Genomic DNA, 22,707 nt, shown 5'->3' with positions numbered 1-22,707 from the left:
GGGTTAGATATTAGAAAAACTACTTCACCAGGAGGGTAGTGAAGCATTGGAATGAGTTGCCTAGAGAGGTGGTGGACTCTCCATCCCTCAAGATTTTTGAGTCCCAGCTTGACAAAGTCCTGGCTGGGATGACTTAGTTGGGGTTGATCCTTTTTGATGCAGGGGGCTGGATTAGATGACCTCCTGAAGTCCCTTCCAGCCCTGTGATTCTATGATTCTATGAAGCATAACTCGGGGACAAATCTTCTAGTTCCCTTTCTGAGTAACAAGCCAGAGCAGATCTGTTTGGTTCTCACTCTGTAGAAGATGGGATTTAGCATGGGAGTACCGGAACGTAAATGTTAGCAATCAGGATGTAGAAATGCAGGTGTATATTGTAGACAAACTAGGCTGTGAGGGTGTCATGTGGCTGGACTTTTATACGGGGTCTGGAAATCATTTATATCTCCAGTGTGGCTATTGGCCCCAGACATTGTTCTAGGAGTGCCATGTGAGGTGTCAAATGAAAGTTGATGATGACCTGAATCTATGTATGCTACCTGTGTGTCTGTATCACATAGGTATGTAAAGTTAAAGATTTCTAGCTCTGCAGCTGTGTGAGAAATGTTTCAGTGTTGAGATTCACGAAGGGAGGTGGGGCTCCACCCCAGCCAGGACGATAGACTGAGGGAAGCCCAGAAAGCCAGCACCCATTTTGTGATGGTGGGGTTTTCCTACTGGGACTGCAATGAATGGAAACTCAGGACAGTGACCCACCTGGTCAGGTGATAAGCCAAGGCCTCTGGAGAAGAATGGAATTTTCCATCCACATATGAAAACCTCTAAGATGGGCCCTGGCAAGTACTTTCTTTTTTCTTCAGTCCTCAAGAGTTAAGCCTGTCTGGACTGGGGGCCCATCCTCAGAGGGATGATGTTGACTTAGAAGCATCCATCTCCAATCTTTTGTCTTGTGGCCTCCAAGGGCCCATGGCCCAGCATGTGTACCCGACAGGGCTGGATCGACAATGCTCCAATGACTATGTAACCTGAAATGAACTTTCAGAGGCTTTCAAGAATCAGCAAACACCACCTCAGGCTTCATCAGTAGTTAGGGCTAATGCATGTAAAGTATGGCTTTCACAAGTCTTCTCTCTAACCCTGTTCTTTCTTTGATATCAATAAATCCTTAGATATTAGATCTAAGGATCTGGCTTTTGTGTGGTTGTTTGTGTAAGATACCAGTATACATTGATCGGGGTCTGAGGCTTGGCCCTTTGGGGTGTGGAAGAATCTGTTTGGTGAAACAGGCTTACAAGAGACTCTCACCTTCAGCTGGGGATTGCTGGTCTGGGCTGGCAGAGCAGCTGAGAAGTCTGTGGGTTTGCTTGTGTGGCTTCTGGCTGGCCCGTGGGGCTGACAGAGGTGCTGTGGTGGCTGTCCATGTTGAAAAATTCTTATTAGTGTTGCAAGGAGAGGCCCTAGCATATCTACAGCCCCCTCCCCTCCTGCACTTACCAGCTGTAAATTTCCCAGTCGATAAGAACATTCAGAAATTCCCTGAGCTGTGTTTCTGCAGGTGTCTGAATTCTTTTTTAAACATTTTCAGATGTTACTGGTGACTCAACCTCAAATGTAGTTATGAGAAAACACACCTTGTCCACATTGTTCCAGTGAGCAACTTGTCTACCTCTGAGATCTCCCGCATTTAAAGGAGTGTAAACATAGCCAAGGAGTCAAGTCTGGGGAATATGAAGACTGACTCCTGATAGTTGTCTGATGGGAAGAGGACAGAGACAACACCAGGGTGGCATCAGCATAGAAGGCAGAGTGGAGAGAGGTGGGAATGGCATAGTTAAAAAAAAGGAATGAAGGAAACCTTGGTGATTCCTGACTCAGGCACCTCAGAAGATTCTGTGCCCACTACCATAGTGTCAGGTGTTGGAAGGTGTAAAGCACAGCCCCAACTGGGAAGGAAATTGGCTGCATCACTTGGACAGGAGAAACTGCCGATGGGTCAGAGCTTGGCCACATGGCACTGGCCATTGTCTCAGTGGGGTTGGTGGCCACTAGCGGCATGCTGTGCGTAGCTGGGCGGGTAATGACTCCAGGATACCCCTGAGAGTAAGAGGTGGAGCAGCAGCAGTGGTAAGGCAAGACAAGACAAGGCAAAGAAAGGGGGTGTGAAGCTGCCCAGATTGAGGCCTCCTGATGGAGAATTCTCTTTTCCCCTTGTTGACTGGGTTCAGACCTAAGGCCCCAGTTTCCTCAAAAATAGAAAAGTTGCCAGCTGTTACCTTGGAGGCTTACCTGCTGGTAACTGAGAAGACATTCACCTCTGTGCTGATGGAGGGCATGGATAGAAATGGGGTGTGGAGGCTCCAGAAGAAGGCCCCACAAGGAGGACCTCCAGAAGACGGGCAGTATTCTCCTTATTGGACCCACAATTTCCCCAGCCACCTCCAGTTGTCCTCTTTCTGATTTTACAGGTGCCTCCTCCTCCTCCTGTTTTGTGGGGGAGAAACAGCGCCTCAGCCATAAGCTCTCTTCCTTCCTCCACACAAGAAATCAGCCCACCAAAGTGTTGTTAGAGGACTGGATAGATGGGGCAGAGCCAGGGGATGAAAGTGGTGGTAGGCCTTCTCTCACTCCCAGTGGTAAACCCACTACACCATCCTCCACAGCCCCTACCAAACTGAACACAATAGACATGGGTCCCACAAGCTCATCTGAGTGTTATGGGAAGACTACCACAAGCTGGAGTGGTGGGAGGAAGGGTTAATTATTTTCTCCAGGCAACAAGGGCTGCTGGTGATAATTAGGCTAGTACCATCTTGGGGCTCAGAGGTCCTGAACACTCCTTTCTGGTCAGCCAGAGGCAGTTCTTTGGAGATGCCCCATTGCCTAGTAGAGGTAGCACTGGTCTTTGCCTGAGGAATAAAACACTCAATATCAGGGTCCCTACTAGGTGACCAAAAAGGATCCCTAAAGCAGTTCTGCATTACATGCTCCTGGTAGCACTTGAAGTTGCACCTGCTGTCGGAAGGAAAGGACACGACAGAGGTCATTGTCTTTTCAGCCATTGGCTCCACTATCTTCACCACCTGCATCTGACGAAATGGATCTTTGCCCACGAAAGCTTATGCTCATACATTTCCGTTAGTCTATAAGGTGCCACAGGACCCCTTGTTGCTTTTGCAATATCTTCACCAGTGGCTGCACATAGGTCTCCACATGAGACAAGATAGGAAAAAAATCTATATTCCATAAATCTCTTATGGAAGGTACAACTCAGTGTTCATTTTCCCTTTAATTTTTAACTGACTTTCATCTGCCTGCTTTTACTTATAACCACTAAAATCCCTACTGTTTTGCTGAATATAAACTGCTTTCTTTGTAATCAAGCCCAGAGTAAATTATTATTGTTTGGGGAGGGCTACCACCAGATATATCTCCCTTTCATTGTTAAAAGGGGCTTACCTAATAAGCCCTCTCTGTGCAAATCTTTTGTACACAGATGTATTTGGGGTTTTGAGCCCTTTTGGGGGGTTGTTTTCCTAGGTGCTGAGCCCTAGAACTGCATCTTCCAGGAGCTGTGTTTAATTAGTGTTTGCATTGCTCTGCAGGGGGAGGTCTTCCCAACCGTGTGCCTTGGTAGGGTACACCAGAGGCTCTGACCCAGCAGGGCAGGATGGTGGAAAACCCCAGAGAGCAAGAAGGTAGTGTCAGTGGCACACCTGGGCACGACACGTTCACTGTGTATGAAATTCTAGTTGGTACTGAAGACTTCACAGTCCCTCTTCAGGAGCACTGGCTACCATGAGTACAACAGATTTGTGCTCTATAGCAGCTACGAACAGAATGCCAAGTTCAAAGGTTTTGTTCTTGACTTAAAGATACTCAATAACTGGGTGATTCACAGATCCTAAAATTCCAGCAACTGCAGTTCTCTGGAACAGGGGTCCCTCAGCAGCAGGGAGACAGCTCCTCAGTGCAGGAGACGGAGCTTGCTTGGGGCTGGAGGTGAGCATTGCAAGTCTGCCCTAGAAACTCAATGAACTCAGGCACTTCATGAGAAGAAGACTGTGGAGTGTCTAGGCTGCATTTTATTAGCCTTATGGTGGGAAACAGAAATTTGATACAAGCAAGATCTTAAAGCTGGCAGGGGAAGGTCTAACAAGTATGGGTGGCTGGGCATTGAAAGTGAACAAATTGAGACTAGTGACAAGGTGGAAATTTCTAACACCATGGGTAGCTGCACAGTGCAATGGATTGGCAAGGACTTGAGCACTTCTTCATCACCAGGCATGTTTCAGTCAAGATGGGATTTGATTCTCCAAGCTCAGCTCTAGTTCAGTGGGTTAATCCAAGCCAGTCTTGAGGCTTGTGCTGTGCAGGACGTCAGAGCAAGTTGCTTCCTGGAGTCCCCTGCAAGGACAATATCTGTCCGGGCCTCATTCTGGGTCGGACTTACATCCTGGGGGGTAGGGGGTCACGATTTAAGTCTAGGCAGCTTGAAGCACAGTGAAGCTTGTTGCATAGTGCCACTGGTAGCACAGGAACCAGACTCACTGTGAGCCTGTGTGCACACCCCATGCTCTCTGTATAGCACTGACAGTGCCCTACTGGGCATGAGACAGCAGTCATATGTCTGGCGCTTTCTGTCTGTAATGCCAGGGACACTGAACATGGGCTGAACGCTAGTGTGTTCCTGGAGAATGGAACACAGGCCACCTCCTGCTCCAACCCCACTGGCCGGAACACCGCTGGCTTCTGGTAACTCACGGCTTTCGGCTGGGCTCATTAGCATCAGCCAACACCCCCCAGAGGCAGATCAGCCATAGTGCAGAGGCAGAGCGGAGCTGGAGCTGGTGCGTGGTGAGCAGCTGGGAGGAACCCTGGGCCGTGGTCTTGCCAGAAGATAATGCCAGCTAAAGAGCCTTGCAGGCCACGTTTGCAGGGAGATCTTAACTCTGCACCATGGATCCATGGACACTCTACCTCCAGTCCTAAGTGGCTCAGGATCCCCGGGCCCAGCCTTGTCAGGGTTAGGAGGACCTGGCTTGGGAGAGATGCTGCTCTGTGAACTTCCGTCCCTTCCCCGTGACTGGAGCTGTGTCACTGCCAGCACCGGGAAGGTCTGGTGCTGCAGCTCCCACTGGCCAGAAACAATAACTAATGGGAGCTGCGGGGGGAGGGGGAAGAGGCCTGAAGGTGAGTGTGTGGCACTGCGGAACCACATGTAACCCCCCAAACGCAAATGGGAACTGCCCCAAGTAAGTGCCCAACACCCCAGTCTCCTGTCCGAAGCCTGAGCAACCTAGAACACCCTATCTTCTTCCTTGATCCCACAACCCCACCCACTGCCCCTTCCCACACGAACTCCTGCCCAGACCCCACCCCAATCTGCTGCCTTGAGATGCTCCTGCACTCCAAACCCCTTGGTCCCAGCCTGCTGCAACATCCTGTTTCCTAAGCACCTCATCCCCAGCCCCATCCCAGAGCCCACAAGACCAGCCAGAGGCCACAACCCCCAAGCCCTGAGCCTCCTCCCACACGCCAAACCCCTCGGTGTCGCTCTTTGCCACAGGCCACCTAGGTGCAAAAATCATTTTCTTACGTGCACCAATGTGGAGATCGAATGCTGCACATCCACACCACACTGGTGCTCCTACGGCCATTCATTCTGCACAGGTATGAAAAAACAGAGAGAGCCCTGTGCCAGAGCTCAGGCAGGCCGCTAGGTACAGGGAGCGGGAGCACGGATTCAGCTGCTTTCAGTAGTCATATAAAACTGGGGCAGTGTATAAGCTGGGAAGTTGGCAAAGGAGCAGAACTATTCCCTGCTTACGTTTCTTAGGAATTCTTCAAAGGACTCACCCCAATTTTTCTCTTCGAAGCAGAAATTTTCCCCGCGGCTTGCTGTTTTATGGTACACAAATTTATTTAAATATTGAGAGAAGCGTGTACTAACCTGCTCTCTGCCTTACTAAGGCTGTATCTCCTCGATAGACCTTACATATGGTTACTATATTTGAACTTTCCAAAAAGAGGACACCCCTGAGAGATAGTGTACCTGTTCCAGTTTCTGCCAACTCCCATTGTATTTAAGTGTAATAATATATGTAATAAAACACAACATGAATTAGTAGATCCTGATATAGGTACGCTTCGTCTTAGGTGTCAGCTTTTTTTGAAGTTCGAGTATGGTAAAGTAACCTTACGGTGGCACAGTTCTAGCCCTGCAAGTGGTCATTCTAAATGTCTTAATCTGTAGAGGACACCAATATGCTATAAATGATGTATGAAGAATGTTGACAGCTCCTTAAGGAAATTCACACAACCCCAACGTTTATTGTACAAACTGTGTGCAATAGAAACTTCTCCTAGACAGCCCTGCACAATGGGACCTAGTTGGCCCAGGTTGCAGCAAAAGAGCTTCAAGCAACTTGGAAGCAGATATAAAAAGGGAGGGGGCTTTACTCTTCCTAAAACACACCAGAAAGTACCAGAGGGAAGATATGAACTGGGAGCCAGGAGGGAAAGAGGTAGTCCCAGGCAAGAAAGAAGGAAGACTGACTGAAAATATTAACCTACTTGTGCTGGCTAACTGGGTGAGAGTCTGCGTCATTCAAATCCAAACTGATACATTACACTTAGATTGCAGTTTTGTTCATTATTATGGTCATCTACTTTGATGTTTGATATTACATATAAACAATTCAAACTTCTCTTTCTGCAGCTAACCAATCTATTATGTTTGTAAATGTTACCTCACACACTGTGTGTTGTTTGCAGGGCAAAGGAGATGAATCTCAGCTCAAGAACAAGAACTGGTGTATGTCCAGTTTCCTTTGTGGATGCTGTGCACTGGGTTACCAATTCACACAAGTCAGCTTACAATCAGGGCAGGATAGTGAGTGTAGCTCAGGGGTCATAACCTAGGGAGCTGGGTGTATTTTGTCTGTAGACTCTCTATTGTGGGTCCATGCGGTGGCTGACCACGAACACAGCTGCGGGGTGGTCCCTGCCTGGGCATATGGATCTGACACAAGCTTGGAGGTCTTTGCAACTTGTCACATCTCAGTGGAAGAGGGAACTTGGACTGGTGAGACAGAGGGCTCAGCTACACCCCAGTTCTAGGTGACACACTGGGAGGACTCCTGTTATTGAGATGAACCTAAGAGTGGCAGACAAGGAGATGAGTAAGCAAGAGGAAGGAAACTTGGAAGAAATATCAGATAAATGCCTGGGGCTGCAAGGGAAGAAGTGGAGCAGGGGCTGGGGCTTTGGGGAAGGGGCTGAGAAGGGGAGAAGTCCTGTGGTGACCACTTACAATGAAATGTACAATTGAAAGGATGGCAGGCCTATGAGTTAATGAGCTGCACACAGAATATGCACACAGACAACCCCTATGTCCCCAGCTAGCTCAGCTCAGTCTATGGAGCACAGCATCGGCATAAACTTCTAAGTCCCTTTCTGAATAACTAGCCGGAGCAGCCTGTCCCGGATCTGTTTGGTCCTGACCCCGTAGATGATGGGGTTTAGCATGGGGGGCACCAGGAGGTAAATGTTACCAATGAGGATGTAGACATGCAGGGGTATATTGTAGCCAAATCGTGCTGTGAGGGAGGCAAAAAGAGTTGGAACATACAATGTCAGGATGACACAGATGTGGGAAGTGCAGGTCCCAAAGGTCTTGAGCCGAGCTTCCTTTGTGGGAAGGCGGAAGATGTCCCTGAGGATCTGTATATAAGACACTGCAATTAAAAACACATCCAGACCAATCCTACAGATTAGCACAAACAGGCCATAGTAACTACTGACGCGGATGTCAGCGCAGGCCAGCCTCACCACATCCATATGTTCACACTGTGTGTAGGGGATGATGTTGGTTCTACAGTATGGCCAATGCCTTGCGAGGAATGGGTAGGGCAATGTGAGGATGCCACCTCGCAGCACCGCAGCCAGGCCAATCTTGGCAACCATATGGTTATTCAGGATGGTGGAATGCCTCAGGGGATGGCAGATGGCCACGTAGCGATCAAAAGCCATGGCTACGAAGATCCCAGACTCAATCACTGAGGAAGAATGAATGAAGTACAGCTGGGTAAGGCAGGCATTGAAACCAATCTCCCTGGAATTGAACCAGAAGATGCTCAGCATTTTGGGAATGGTAGATGTAGACAGGACCAGGTCAGTGATGGCCAACATGCAGAGGAAATAGTACATGGGCTCATGGAGGCTCGGTTCCATCTTCACAATGAACAAGATGGTGAAATTCCCCAAGAGAGTAATTGTGTACATGGCACAGAAGGGGATGGAAATCCAAACATGGGCTGCCTCCAGACCAGGAATGCCCAGAAGGATGAAGTGGGATGGATTGGAGAAGTAGGTTGTGTTAGAATATGACATGGAGAAGGGAAGAAGGTGTTCAAATACAATGCAGAATGATGTTTCCCAGCTGTACCATCAGCTCCCCTATCTTCCTGTGTTTGCCCAGGATTTAGGGCAATGCTCACAGTACAAATGCCTGAAAGAACAGATAATATTAATATGAAACACTGCATACACTGAAAGAAGCTTTTCTCATGTTGAAGCTGATAGGTTACTCTTCACAAACTCAGAAATGACATTTTCATTATTTAGAGAAATTGATTGTGAACATAAGGCCCTACTACTGACATTTGCACATTTACAGCCATATCTTTGTCAATAATTTCCACAACTCATGATACAGCAAATCTCAAAAAGGCACCATCAGGAAATACACTTCCAGGAAAATGCCATAAGTGATATAGCATCTTGGAAACACCAACTCATTCACAGCAGTGGCTGAAAGAAAGACCATGTTTAGATGGCTAATGAATGGGGTGGAGAAGAATCTCCTCTGGAGATGGGCTCACTTTTGGTCATCCAGTCTCTACAGAGCATATAGGCAATAGAAAGGAGAGTTCTGATACCACTGTGAGAATGGGGAAGGCTGCCATGTGTGGGCTGGCTGAAAAGTCAGAGATTGTTTAGTATAGAGAAAAAACCACAAGGGGATCACTTGACAGAGGAGAGAAAAATAAAGCCAGGAACTGACAGCATTCCAGTGGCAAAGACACTTTTTTGTTAAAAATCCATTTCTGTGGCAAAAGTCAGGGAGCAAGTGTGTGGGGGCAGGGGGAGGCAGGAACCAACATTTTACACATGAAGTAAAGCGAAAGTAGACAGCAAGCAATACAAATCAGAAACTGTGAAAATCGATAAGGGATCTTAAAGACATCAGGGAAAGTTCCATTCTTGACACACCTAAGGCTCACAAACAGGACTACAGGACTATATTATAGAGAGAATTTCTCTGTCTGTTTGATGGAGAACTCCTAAATTGTAAGAGCTAAGGCCACCACATTCGGCAAACAGATTCCTCTTATCATAACTTAAAGCTTCATAAGGGTTTGCTTGGGCCAGGAACACAGGATGTTTCTAGAATGGCATTACTTCTCCTAAAAACACACAGAAGAGTCAATCACCAAACCATACACTCCTCAAAACTGACAAAACTGAGTGAATTTTGAAAGAGACTGAACCAAGATGAGCCAGAAAAATGGGATGAACCTGAAACAGAATTGCTTGTCAATCACCGTACTGAAATGCAAGAAAATCGAGAAATTTGTGCTAGCGCCCTGTTTTGACACAGCAAAATCAATACTTACGTTTTGAAAACTAGAAGAATAAGTTACTGGAAACCAAATTGACTATTACCTTTTTTGTTAAAATACAGAGAATGATTACATCTTATGGGGGGGGGAAGGTGAGGAAAAAATATGAGAGATGGAACTCCCCATAAAAAATGAAAAATAATAGCAATCCTTTTTTAAAGAAATTCAAAAGAAAATTAACTTCATAAAACACTGTATTTCTGAATAATACAATTTAAATTAAGCAGACATATTTTCCTTCTATTTTAGATAAAATTAAAAAAAGAATTATACCAAAAATTAATAAAAAGGATTTATGCAATTATTAAAAGAATTATTTTTATTAATAAAAAATACTAAAAAACTAATTAAATTAAGGACCAGAGCAAAGCTGGCTAAATCTGCTAGTTATAGTAACAAAAACAATAAAAGCTAGAAAACATTGTGCCAATTCCTAGGGGAAGAAAGGACATCTATAAATGTTGAAGAAAAAGTAGATGGCTACATCTACACTAGCTCAAATCTTTGAATTGGCCGCGCTAATAACCATTTCGAAGATTACTAATGAGGTGCTGAAATACATATTCAGCACCTCATTAGCATGCCGCTGGCCAAGGCTCATTGAAATTGCCGCTTTTCGCTGCCAGGTGGCTCATCAAGATGGGTGTCCTTTTCAAAAGGACCCGCCAACTTCAAAATCCCCTTCTTCCTATCAGCAGAAATGGAGCTGTGAGAAGCAGCACCTGCATGTGAGGGGGCCACAGGGATGTGACGGATGCAGCTTCCCACAGCTCCCTTTGGCTGGGAGCCTGGAACCACAGCCCCTGCGAGCTTTGGGCACTGCTGCCTGCAGTCATTCAGTGTCTTGTGACCCCAGTCAGGTTACCCTGCTAGGCTGCAAAAGGCCGGGTTGCCTGCCACTCGTCCAGGTAATGCTTAAAACACTACAGCGGCACTGCCGGAGCACCTCAGCTGAGACACTGCTAACACTGGGCATCCCAATGCTGAAAATTCTGCTAACTCTTGCAGTGAGGAGCCCCAGCGACTCAGGCAGGTCACACCCCCACCTCACTCGCTCCCCATTACCAGCCAGAGCCTGAGATGCCAGAGGAGGAGGTGGCAGGCTCTGCACATTGACACATGGCTGGCTCCTGAGGGCTTTTCTCAGTTCTTCCGTTACTTCAGTGAAACCTGAAGAAAATACTGCCCAAAGCTTCAGAATTCAGCCTTGTATTGTACACCCACCAACACCCTTCATCTTGAAGGATTCCCGGTGACACTGAAACGCAGCTTCTGCAGGGCTAGAGGACACCTTTAGGAATGAGTGGGGGTGCACAGAAAATGGGAGTACTAAGACCAGTGTTATTGGAGCTAACTTATCCACTATGGCAAGGGCTCTGGGATGTTTAATGTCTGTGCAGAGCAGAGGGTACCACAGACTTATGCTGTGCCCTAACACAGCCACACCACACTGGATTTATAGAGCAGGTGAGCTATTCAGCAGGGGATGACTACCTGTTAACTGTGAGAAGGAAGTATCTTTCTTGGAAATACCCCTGAGGCATCCGTATCGCACACCTCTCTCAGCCCAGTATCTCCAGTAGCATCCCACGCTGAGAGCTGACTCAGAATGTGAAGCTTTTATAACAGTTCTGGGCAGAACCCGTGGGGATCATTCAGCCTCCAGGGGAGAAACAGCTTCTGGATGGAAACAGGCTGGAGACAAGTGTGTCTGTACGTCTGTGCTCCTGATCCAGCTTCAGGAGTAAACAGCAATTAATGGGCCTTCCCAAAGGGAGATGAAAACTCGTGGGCCTGTGCTGAGCCACAGGGGACTTGGCTGTTCTGTGTATTTGAATAAATTTTAACATTATAGTTGATTACTAAGAAAACAAGGCAGAATTCCTAGGTGTCTGTAGCTTCTGGTACTCTGTAAATGTGCAGCCCAGGATGGATGAGTGGGCAGTAAATAGAAGGACCTAGAGAAGGATGACTAAGGGTCAACACTGACACTCTCTGCAGGCCAATGAGGCTTTCACTAAGGGATCAGTGATCAGCAGTTCTCATGAGTAACTATTGTCACACTGTGCATCAGCTTTCAGTGAATGATTCTGAAATCACCTAGCAAGGAACGTCAATGCAAACATATCACATTTATACAATTAGATGAATGGAGGGAAAGGGAGAAGTGAGTTGGCCAATATTGTAGAAAAAATGACAATAAAAAAACAGGAGTTCTGACTAAGCTGCTCCAAACATTCTGCCTCCTCCAACCAGTCCCTGTTCATGAGCAGAATTCCATAAGAAATAAACAGTCAAAGTTTATATTCTATAATCATAGGACTGGCAGGGAGCTCAAGCGGTGTAGAGCGCTGCACTTATGGAAGGACAAGGCACCATGCAGACTATCCATGACAAGTGTTTGTCTCAACTGCCCTTAAAAATCTCCCGTGATGGAAATTCCACAACCTACGGTAATTTGTTTGAAAGCTCAATGATCTTGACAGTTAGGAAATGGGTTTTTTTGTTTTATTTTTTTGTGTGTCCAACCTAAACATGCCTTGCTGCAGTTTAAGGCTTTGCTTCTTGCCCTGTCACCTGAAGTAAGGAAAATATTTTTCCTTCCACCGCCTTGTAATAATCTTTCAGGTAATTGAAAGTTTTACCATGTCTCCTCTCCGCCTTCTTTTTTCCAAACCCGTATCCCATTATTTCAATCTTTCAGTCTCCCCTAATAAATCATGTTCCTTAGAACTTAATTTTTTTCACTTCTGTGGACCTTCTCCTATGCCCACATCTTGCCTGAACAGTGGCATCCAGAAGTGGACATACTACTCTACAAGAGGCCTAATTAGATTGGAGTAAAGAGTAAAGAGTAAAGAGAATTATTTCTCTTTTCCTACAATATTCCTGTTAATTCCTCTCAGAATGGTGTTTGCTCTTTTGTCAGTGTCGCACTCTTGACTCATATTTAGTCGTCACTGCAGGACTTCTTCCTAAGGAATAATTTTCCATTTTGTATGTGTGTAACTGATTGCTACTTTCTAAGTGGCATAAATTATATTTGTCCCATTGAATTTTCCATTTCTACAGTTTTCCAGATCTTTTTGAACTATGATACTATCCTCCAAAGCACTTGCAACCCCTCCCAGCTTGGCATTGCCCACAAACTTTGTAAATGTTGTCTGTTTCCTTATCTTAATAATTGATGAAAATATTGAAGAGAACCAAACCCAGAAATGATCCCTGAGGATTTTGACTTGTTATGTCCTTCCAGCATGACTGCGAACCATGGATAAGTACTCTCTGGGAAGAGTTATCCAGCCAGCTATTCACCCCTGGTGTACTGTCTCCATCTAGGCTGTATTTCCACAGTCTGCTAATGAGGAAGTCAGGCCAGATGATATGAATAGCCTTGCTGAAATCTAGATACACCACATCCACCCATTCCTCACTTCCATCAGGCTTGTTATCCTTCCTAAGAAGCTGTGCTGCTCTGGGGTTATTTTCGGTAGAGTACAGTTAGTTGCATGCACTGCCCAGTAATCCTCAGCCCATTCCCATCCCTTGTCATGAGACCTTGTACTGAACCAGGGTCCATGTTGCTGCGCATCATGTGGTGTTGATGCATGTTGGATTGTTGTCTTCTGAGGGTCTCTCTACTTGGGTTGAGTTGATTTCTCTGAGCAGGGATCAGAAATGGCCTGGCTGCCAGAAAGATGAAGTGTGTCAGACTCACACTGTATAATGCTAGTTACTGCTTCTCTTTCCTCTGGCCACTTCTGGCCGGGGTGGGGGCCACCATCTGTGGCCCCTCAGCACCACCACACTACCCCACTGTCACCTGAACATCCTGGACTGCACAGGCTAAAGTTGACCAGCTCTTCTCTGCTGAAAGTTCCCTCCTACCCCGAGCTGCCTGGGCTGCCTGCACATCCAGATGCAGTGATGATACCCAGCATCCCATAGACGGGGGATGCCACTGCCAGGGAATCGGAAACCCACCCTTGGTCCGGGCTCTGTTTTTAGAGCTAAAGGGCAGTAGACACACTCAGAGCTGTCAGAGTGAAGCCATCCCTCCCTCTGAACAATCACTGCCTCCCTGATGCACTGAAGAGATTATTTGAGTCAGGTTGCTTAGAACACAGGCCTTCTGGAGAAAAAAATGTTACAAACACAGAGATACTTTCTCTCCCAGCATGGGATCCCCAGCTACTTCTCAGACTCCTGTCATTGAACCATGCTTCCGGCATTAGTGAAGCCACACAAGAGAAACCCCAGCAATGCCCTGAGCATGGGAAATGTTTCCATCAGAGTTCACATCTGTAATGGCTGTCAGAGATTTACACATGGGGCGGGGTCCTATTTGGGGCATTCAAACGGCTTCCCCTGCCCTGGCATACAGGCTTATCAGGAGTGTTATGGGATGGCCCTCTCCTAATGCATGTTCCCCTGCCTGGGTGTATGTCTGCCCCTCTCTTACTCTGCAGTGGCCCTTGTGGGAGGTCTGTAAGGTGGGTTATTGTCAGCTACATGGATTCACCTCGATCTTATTGTCCTAGTCTCTCTCTTTCTGGGCATGTCTCTTCTATATTTAACCTCTTGTTGATCTGCATTTGAGCTTATATCTTCCATATCATGCCTGCTGGGCTTCAGGATAATGTTTCCATTAGACTTAGTTCTTTGACAGTTTTAATCCTATCACTTGTCTCCCTGATGCCAAATTGCTGGCCTTGATGAATAAACATGAGCCTAAACAGGAAATCATGTCTATAAATTACACAAGGTCCCCTAAAGTAGGATGAAACTTCATTCAGCAATTTTTTGTGCCTTGCTAGACTCATTGCAATGTCCTCTGGCACCTCTCAATATCTACTGGCTTTGCTGAAAGTAGTGCATGACACTGCTCCCCAATATTTTAGTAGGCATCCTTCGGTCTATGTAGACTATGGATCATGCCCTTTGTAGTTCCATTTGGAATCATCATTTGCAGCGTTGACTGTGACTGTGAAGGCCCACACGACAGTGACAATACTTGCTGCATCTGTTGCATGTGTAATGGATGTCTGGAAGATCCTCACTGTGCTTTCTGTGGGCTCGCTTCTCCTCTGCTAGCTGTCTGATCCTCATCTCACCCTTCTGAAGGCCCTTGTGTAGTTCCTGCCTCCATCTGCTGCGATTGTCTGCCAGCTGCTCCCAGCTGTCCGGCTCGATGTCTACCTCCCTCAGGTCCCTCTTGCAAACATCTTTGTAGTGCAATCGGGGGCATCTGGGAGGTCTTTTGGCAGAGGCTAGCTCACCATATAGGATGTCTTTTGAGATCCTTCCATCATTCATCCTGTGGACATGGCCAAGCCAGCGGAGCCGACGCTGCCTGAGGAGGGTGTGAATGGTTGGGATTCCAGCTTGCTCAAGGATGGTAGTGTTGGACACTCTGTCCTTCTACGATATTCCAAGGATGCGCCTGAGGCAGTGCAAGTGGAAGACGTTCAGCCTCTTTTCCTGGCGGGCATACAGGGTCCAAGACTCGCTGCCATAAAGGAGGGTGCTGAGTATGCAGGCTCTGTAGACTTGCATTTTGGTGTGGGTGTACAACTTGATGTAATTCCACGCTCTCGCTGAGTCTGGACAGAGTTGTAGCTGCTTTACCAATCCTCCTATTTAGCTCAGACTCCAATGACAGGGTGTCAGTGATGGTGGATGCAAGGCAAACGAATTCATGGACGACCTCTAACGTATAGTTGTCAATGCTGATTGATGGAGGTTCAGCAACGTCCTGACCAAGTACATTTGTCTTCTTTAGGCTGATGGAAAGCCCGAAGTCCTTGCATGTTTGGAGAACTGATCCAGCAGTTTCTGAAGCTGGTCTTCTGTGTGTGACACTATGTCATCTGCGAACAGCATATCTCTGATGAGGACTTCCCACACCTTAGATTTAGCTTTCAGCCTTGCAAGATTAAACAGTTTCCCATCAGATCTTGTGTGCAAAAAGATGCCCTCCCTTGAAGATCCAAAGGCGTGCTTCAGGAGGAGCACGAAGAAGATCCTGAACAATATCGGAGCAAGGACTCATCCTTGTTTGACGCCACTCCTGATGCTGAAAACATCCGATAATGTGCCATCATATTAGATGGTTCCTCTCATGTCTTTGTAGAAAGACTGGATCATCTTGCGTAACCATGGACAGCCTATCTTGTGGAGCAGTTTGAACAGTCCATCCCTGCTGACCAAGTCGAAGGCCTTGGTCAGGTCGATGAAGGCAATATAGAGTGGCTTCCTCTGCTCCCTGCATTTGTCCTGCAGCTGCCTCAGAGAGAAGACCATGTCAACAGTAGATCTCTCAGCGCGGAATCCACACTGTGATTCGGGATATACCCTCTCAGCAATCTTTTGGAGTCTGCCGAGGATAACGCGAGCGAACAGTTTACCAGTGATGCTTAGGAGGGAGATTCCACGGTAATTGTTGCAGTCCCTTCTGTCTCCTTTGTTCTTATACAACGTTACAATGTTAGCATCACGCATATCCTGTGGAACCTCTCTCTCTCTCCAGCACAGGCACAATAGCTCATGTAGGAGTTCCAGGAGGGTGTCCATGGCACACTTAATTACCTCTGGTGGTATACCATCCTGGCCTGGGGCCTTTCGTACTGCAATGCTGTCACTGGCTTTCTTCAGTTCGTCCACAGTTGGTTCCTGATTCAGTTTGTCCATTACTGGTAGGAGCTCAACGGCATCGAGGGCTGTATCAACTACAATGTTGTCGTGTGAGTACAGCTCGGAATAGTGCTCGACCCAGCGCTCCATCTGTTTGGCTTTGTCAGTGGTGACTTCACCAGATGTGGATTTCAGAGGTGCCATCTTTTTCTGGGTGGGTCCTAATGCCTTCTTGATGCCCTCGTGCATTCCCCTGAGTTTACCAGAGTCAGCACTGGTCTGGATGCTGCTGCATAGCTTGAGCCAGTAGTTGTTGGCACAGCGCCTGGCCATCTGCTGTACTGTTTTTCTGGCTGCTCTGAGCGCTTGCTGGGTACTCTGGCTTGGTGAGCGTTAGTGCTCCAGGAGTGCAGCACACTTCATTTCGATGGCTGGAATCATCTCATCAGAGTTTGCTTCGAACCAGTCGTTCGTGTTTCTAGCTCTTCTTCCAAACACCGACAAGGCCGTGTTGTAAATTGTATCCCTCAGATGCTGCCATCTGGATGTCACATTGGCACCCCCAGGGTTGCTGCGCAGATTGTCCTCCAGTGTCGCTCTGAACTTTCCGACTCTCTCTGAGTTTGCTGTCTTTCTGGCATCAATGGGGGGGCCTTCCAGTTGGTTTAGAGTGGTGCAGCTTCTTGGGTCTCACCTTGAGTTTGGAGCAAACTAGCGAGTGATCTGTATCGCAGTCAGCACTATGATAGCTGCGTGTCAGATGGACGTTTTTCAGGTTATCACGTCTAGCGATGACCACGTCTAGTTGATGCCAGTGTTTCGAGCGTGAGTGTCTGCATGGCACTCTGTGCTGTGGCTTGTTTTGGAAAAATGCGTTTGTGATGCACAGATTCTGGTACGTGCAAAGTTTGAGAAGACTCTGACCATTTTCATTCATTCTTCCCACACCGAAGTGGCCTAAGCAGGAAGGCCATGAGTCATGATCGGCTCCATTTCTTGCATTGAAGTCACCCAAAATGTACAGTTCTTCACGAGCAGGTATTTGCGCTATCACAGCACTAAGCACGTCATAGAACTTGTCCTTTACTTCTGATGTGGCGTACAGGGTTGGAGCGTAAGCACTGATCAGGTGGACAGGACCGGTGCAAGTTTGAAGTATGACCTGAAGGAGTCTTTCTGATCTGCCAATGACTAATTCCACCATTTGTAGAAGGGCGTTTCTGATGGCGAAGCCAACACCATGCTCCCTGGGTTCTTCTCGGGCTTTACCCTGCCAGAAAAAGGTGTAGTCCTTTTCCTTTAGACATCCCGAATCTGTGAGTCGCGTCTCTTGCAGAGCAGCAATGTCAACTTGGAGCCTCTTCAGTTCCTCATCGATGACAGCGGTCTTTTGGGTGTCGCAGATGTCCTGAAGATATTCAGTCAAACCAATGGTCCACACATTCCAGCAAGCAAGCTTAAAACTTTGATGGTTTCCTTTTCTTGTTCATTTTCTTATTGGTTTGCCTGGTGCTCAAATTTCAGTCACTTGTCAGGTTTGGGAACCTTAAGCCTCACACACCCAGTGAGGCAGGTGAACTGTGGCGGGACAGTACCCTTCTGGCTGGGGGCTGCCCAGCTTGAGGCGAGCGGTGACTGTCCAGTGAGATGCGAGGATCTCTCCCACCGTCGAAGGCAACCCCTGGTGCTTGTTCTCTATGCCAGTCGAGCAAGAGCTTATGACCGGTATCTGTTACCTCCCTTGTTGGTTCAATGCTGTTAAGCGATGCTGGAGTACCTCGCCGGGGGCGAGCTTGGACAATTTTTTTGGGACCCTGGCCTGCCCAGATGCCAGTGTCACCCTTTTGGCTTTACTGATATAGTCCAAAGGAGAGGATAACCTCCACGTCTGGTACCAGCTCAGCTGCAGGAGTTGCCAGGTCAATGCCAGAGGCTGGCACAGAACCGCCTTAGGACTCCCCTCCAGATTTTCTGTCAGGGTTTACTCCCTTAGCCTTGCTCCTCCCAGGATTACCCACAAGGAAGTGGGGCAAGGAGAATGTGGGTAACAATCCCACTACCTCTTGCACCTCCCTGGCACCACGTGTCCCCATAGCTCCCCATGGCCTGACGACCTCCTCCCCTCCCCAGGACCCTCCTCCCCACCCCTCTGCCTCCCATCGGCTACCATTACCCCCAGTTCCCCTCTCCCCCGGCCTCTCCGCATCCAGCGGCGAACTGCTGCAGCCCCACGTCCTCCAGGAACGTGCCGATCTCACGGCCCAGCTGCGCCCTGGGTCCCCACCAAAGCTACCAACTCTTCTTCTGGCTGCGGTGGCCCACGGAGCCCCATGAAGCTGCTGCAGGCTTCGCGTGCAGGGATCACAGGACTGGGCCTGAAAGCCCAGGCAATCTGAGCCGGGCACGCCACCAGCCTCCGTGGGCACCACCATCCACACAGCCGTACCACATGTCCACAAACCACATGTCCACCACTGACACACCTTGGTCTTTCCCCCCGCCCCCCCCACACTCCCCTAAGCCCACCTACGTGCCACTGCCTGTGCTGCACCCTCAGTGCGTAGGGCCCCTCAGCTCCAGCCAGCAGTTGGGAATGCCTCCGCCATCGCCATCTTGATGCCCCTTACCGCTGTAGAAGTAACTATCTCCCTCTAAACTCCCCTCTCAAAACTCCCTCCTGTTAGCAACCACCCTGTTTGCAAGCTCCCTGGTCGCTTGCCGTCAGGGTTTCAAAAGCTCTGGCCTTCCTGAGAGCCCCTCCTTCTGCCTTCCACTCAGCCAATCGGCACGCAGAGTTCAGATTTCAAACCTAATCAAGGCTAACAGCTTCCAACTGCCAGCCTGAGCACACGGCCTTTTAAACAAACAGACCACTCAGCACTCCAAACACAAAACAAACAGACAAACCCAGGCCCAGAACCCCCAAACCCAGACACCCACATGCTCCAGAGAGCCACTTACCCGAAGGTACTGTAGTTCGCCCCCCCCTTCCCCAGGAGAGCCCCTCTCAAAACTCCCTCCTGTTAGCAACCACCCTGTTTGCAAGCTCCCTGGTCACTTGCCAGCAGGGTTTCAAAAGCTCTGGCCTTCCTGAGAGCCCCTCCCTTTGTCTACTGCTCAACCAATTGGCACGCAGAGTTTAGATTTCAAACCTAATCAAGACTAACAGCTTCCAGCTGCCAGCCTGAGCACACGGCCTTCCAAACAAACGGACAGCTCACCACTCCAAACACCAAACAAACAGACAAACCCAGTATTTTATGTATATGTATTTAAATATGAATATGCATAACTTTAATATGCTTTATGCAAATTGAGGAATGTAACCTATCTTTGGAGAGCTTATAATGCCCTGAATCTGCATATTCTATTTATGTGCATGTATCTTCTTGTATATGAGGTTGTATATGCCCGTTTATGTATCTAGACATGTTAATGAAAGCCATTAGTAATACTCAAGGACCATAACAACCTGCTGCTCAAGACAATGACCTATAAATAGTCTTTTTTTCCTGTAACCTTGGTTCTACAAAGACATGTGACCATGGCACCTGGTGTTGGAATGGATCTTGAATTGTGTTTCTTTTCCACAGGGGTGGAAAGAATTGAACAGAAACTTCCCACCCTGGGTAAATTCTATATAAGGAATGGGAAGCAAACAATGAGGTGTCTTCAGCTGAGTTCACAGATTGCTCCCCACCCAAAGAAGCTACATGGAAAGACTGGGAATAAAAGCACTCTAATGAGCGGAGTGGAGATGAGCTCTGGATTCAGGTCAGAAAGAACATCTCAAGCATGAAAAAGTCTTCACCTGAAATAAGAACCAGGGGAGAAATTATGATTTGTACCAACATCTCTTAGGCTGCAGCTACACTGCTTTCCACTTTCAGAAGCAGGATGCAAATGAGGAAGATTGAAAATGCAAATGAGGTGTGGATTTACATATTTCACACCTCATTTGCATATTCTCATGTCTTCATGTTTCTGGAAAGGCTTTTCCAGAAGCAAAAACAGAAAACATCCCTGTAGATGGGCTCCTTTGAAACAAACCCTGTTTTCAAAAGAAGCCTTCTTCCTGAAGCAAAATAGGACCACCACCTTTGCATGTCTCTCTTTGGCTACGTCTACATGTGCCCCAAACTTCGAAATGGCCGTGCAAATGGCCATTTCGAAGTTTACTAATGAAGCGCTGAAATGCATAGTCAGCGCTTCACTAGCATGCGGGCGGCAGCAGCGCTTCGAAATTGACGCACCTCGCCGCCACGTGGCACGTCCAGACGGGGCTCCTTTTCGAAAGGAAGCCACCTACTTCGAAGTCCCCTTATTCCCATGAGCTCATCTCTTCTCATGTGTGCTCTGCTGTGGGCTGTGACCCCATCTCAGTGCCATCAATGCAAAGAGTACAGGGCCTGACTCAGAAGGACAAGGTGGGGAGTTGCTCCAGAGCCAACTAGTTTGACTCAGTGGTATGAGTAGTACATTAAGCGACAGTTGCAAGATGATCTCTGTGTCATAAGCCATTACAAAGTGCAGGGGTCAGCAAGCCCCAGCATGAGTGCCAAGAGAGACGCATGAGCCTATTTTCTTCATTATGTGACACAGGAGCTCAGCCATGCCCATCCTGCCCCGTGAAGCTAGTAGCTTGCTCAAAGCCATGTTGCCTGTGGCTTAAAAAAAGACTAGCTTATACCTACCCATCACCACCAAAACGGTAAAGCTCTGCATCTTATGCAGTTGTTACATGTGGGCCTATTATGACTTTATAAAGCCTCACTATACGCAGAGGTTCAAAGGGTCAAATTTCAGGACTCTGCCTCAGAAGGGTTGCTGACCACTGACATAGTGTAATCCTCATAGCATGTCTGTTGGTACTGTCAGGACACACACACACATGTGCGCACACACCCTTCTATCTTCTCTGCAGGGTTCTTTTTCTATCAAGCGATTTAATTTTCTTCTTTAGCTGTTCCCAGTTCCACAACTGCCCCTTGCCTCTTTCTCACTGATTTCTTCAAACCCTTCTCAAAGATTCATTACAGGCCTGGGTTATCTGACAGACTTGATGAATTGTATCAGAGAGGTAGCCGTATTAGTCTATACCTTCAAAAAACAAGAAGTCCTGTGGCTCCTTATAGACTAACAGATATTTTGCAGCATAAGCTTTTGTGGGCAGAGACCCACTTCATCAGATGCATGAGTGGGGGGATTTCAAAGAGGGAAAGTCCCCCAAAGACACATAGGAACATAAGAACGGCCATACTGGTTCAGACCAAAGGTCCATCTAGCCCAGTATCCTGTCCGCCGACAGTAGCCAATGCCAGGTGCCCCAGAGGTGAACTGAAGACAATGATCAAGCAATTTGTCTCCTGACATCCATCTCCCGCCTTCGACAAAAGGCCAGGCACCATACCTTACCCCTTGCTAACAGCCATCTATGGACCTAACCTCCAAATATTTATCGAGCTCTTTTTTAAACTCTGTTAGAGTCCTGGCCTTCACAGCCTCCTCTGGTAAGGAGTTCCACAGGTTGACTGTGCGCTGTGTGAAGAAAAACTTTCTTTTATTAGTTTTGAACCTGCTACCCATTAATCTCATTTGGTGTCCTCTAGCTCTTGTATTATGGGAACAAGTAAATAACTTTTCTGTAGTCACTTTCTCCACACAGTCATGATTTTATATACCACTATCATATCGCCCATCAATCTCCTCTTTTCTAGACTGAAAAGTCCCAGTCTCTCTAGCGTCTCCTCATATGGGACCCATTCCAAACCTTTAATCATTTTAGTTGCCCTTTTCTGAACCTTTTCTAACACCAATATATATTTTTTGAGGTGAGGAGACCACATCTGCACGCAGTACTCAAGATGTGGGTGTACCATAGTTTTATGTAGGGGAAGTAAGATATTTTTGTCTTATTTTCTATCCCTTTTTTAATTATTCCTAACATCCTATTTGCTTTACCGACTGCCGCTGCACACTGCGTGGATGTTTTCAGAGAACTATCCACTATAATTCCAAAATCCTTTTCTGATCTGTTGTAGCTAAATTTGCCCCCGTCACATTGTATGTATAATTGGGGTTAACCTCCTCATTTTTGTGTAATTCCACTTTTTGAAATTAAATACCAGAGTGTTGGACTGTTGCGGTGTTCTTCCCAACACAGGAATATTAAATGTTATTATGTTATGGTCACTATTTCCAAGCGGTCCTGTAATAGTTACCTCTTGGATAAGATCCTGTGTTCCACTCAGTACTAAATCAAGAATTTCCTCTCCTCTTGTGGGTTCCTGTACCAGCTGCTCCAAGAAGCAATCATTTAAGGCATCAAGAAATTTGACAAAGCAAGTCTTTGACCACAAAAGCTTATGCTCCAAAATATCTGTTAGTCTAT

General features: G+C 47.3%; 1 protein-coding gene across 1 annotated transcript; it reads right to left on the bottom strand.

Moving 5' to 3' along the window:
• Positions 1-7,443: 7,443 nt before the first annotated feature.
• LOC142001716 (olfactory receptor 52E2-like) lies at positions 7,444-8,391 on the bottom strand. Its single transcript, XM_074977237.1, has one exon. The coding sequence runs from the start codon at positions 8,389-8,391 to the stop codon at positions 7,444-7,446; it is 948 nt and encodes a 315-aa protein (XP_074833338.1).
• Between the last annotated feature and the right edge of the window lie 14,316 nt (positions 8,392-22,707).

The sequence above is a fragment of the Carettochelys insculpta genome, chromosome 1, assembly GCF_033958435.1.
Source record: "Carettochelys insculpta isolate YL-2023 chromosome 1, ASM3395843v1, whole genome shotgun sequence".
In the NCBI taxonomy this organism is placed as follows: domain Eukaryota; kingdom Metazoa; phylum Chordata; order Testudines; family Carettochelyidae; genus Carettochelys; species Carettochelys insculpta.
Note: the sequence above shows the minus strand (reverse complement) of the source record. Positions and strands in the feature narration are given on the sequence as shown.

Coding starts and splice junctions, on each gene's coding strand:
- LOC142001716 (XM_074977237.1), bottom strand. CDS start 8,391: ATGTCATATTCTAACACAACCTACTTCTCCAATCCATCCCACTTCATC.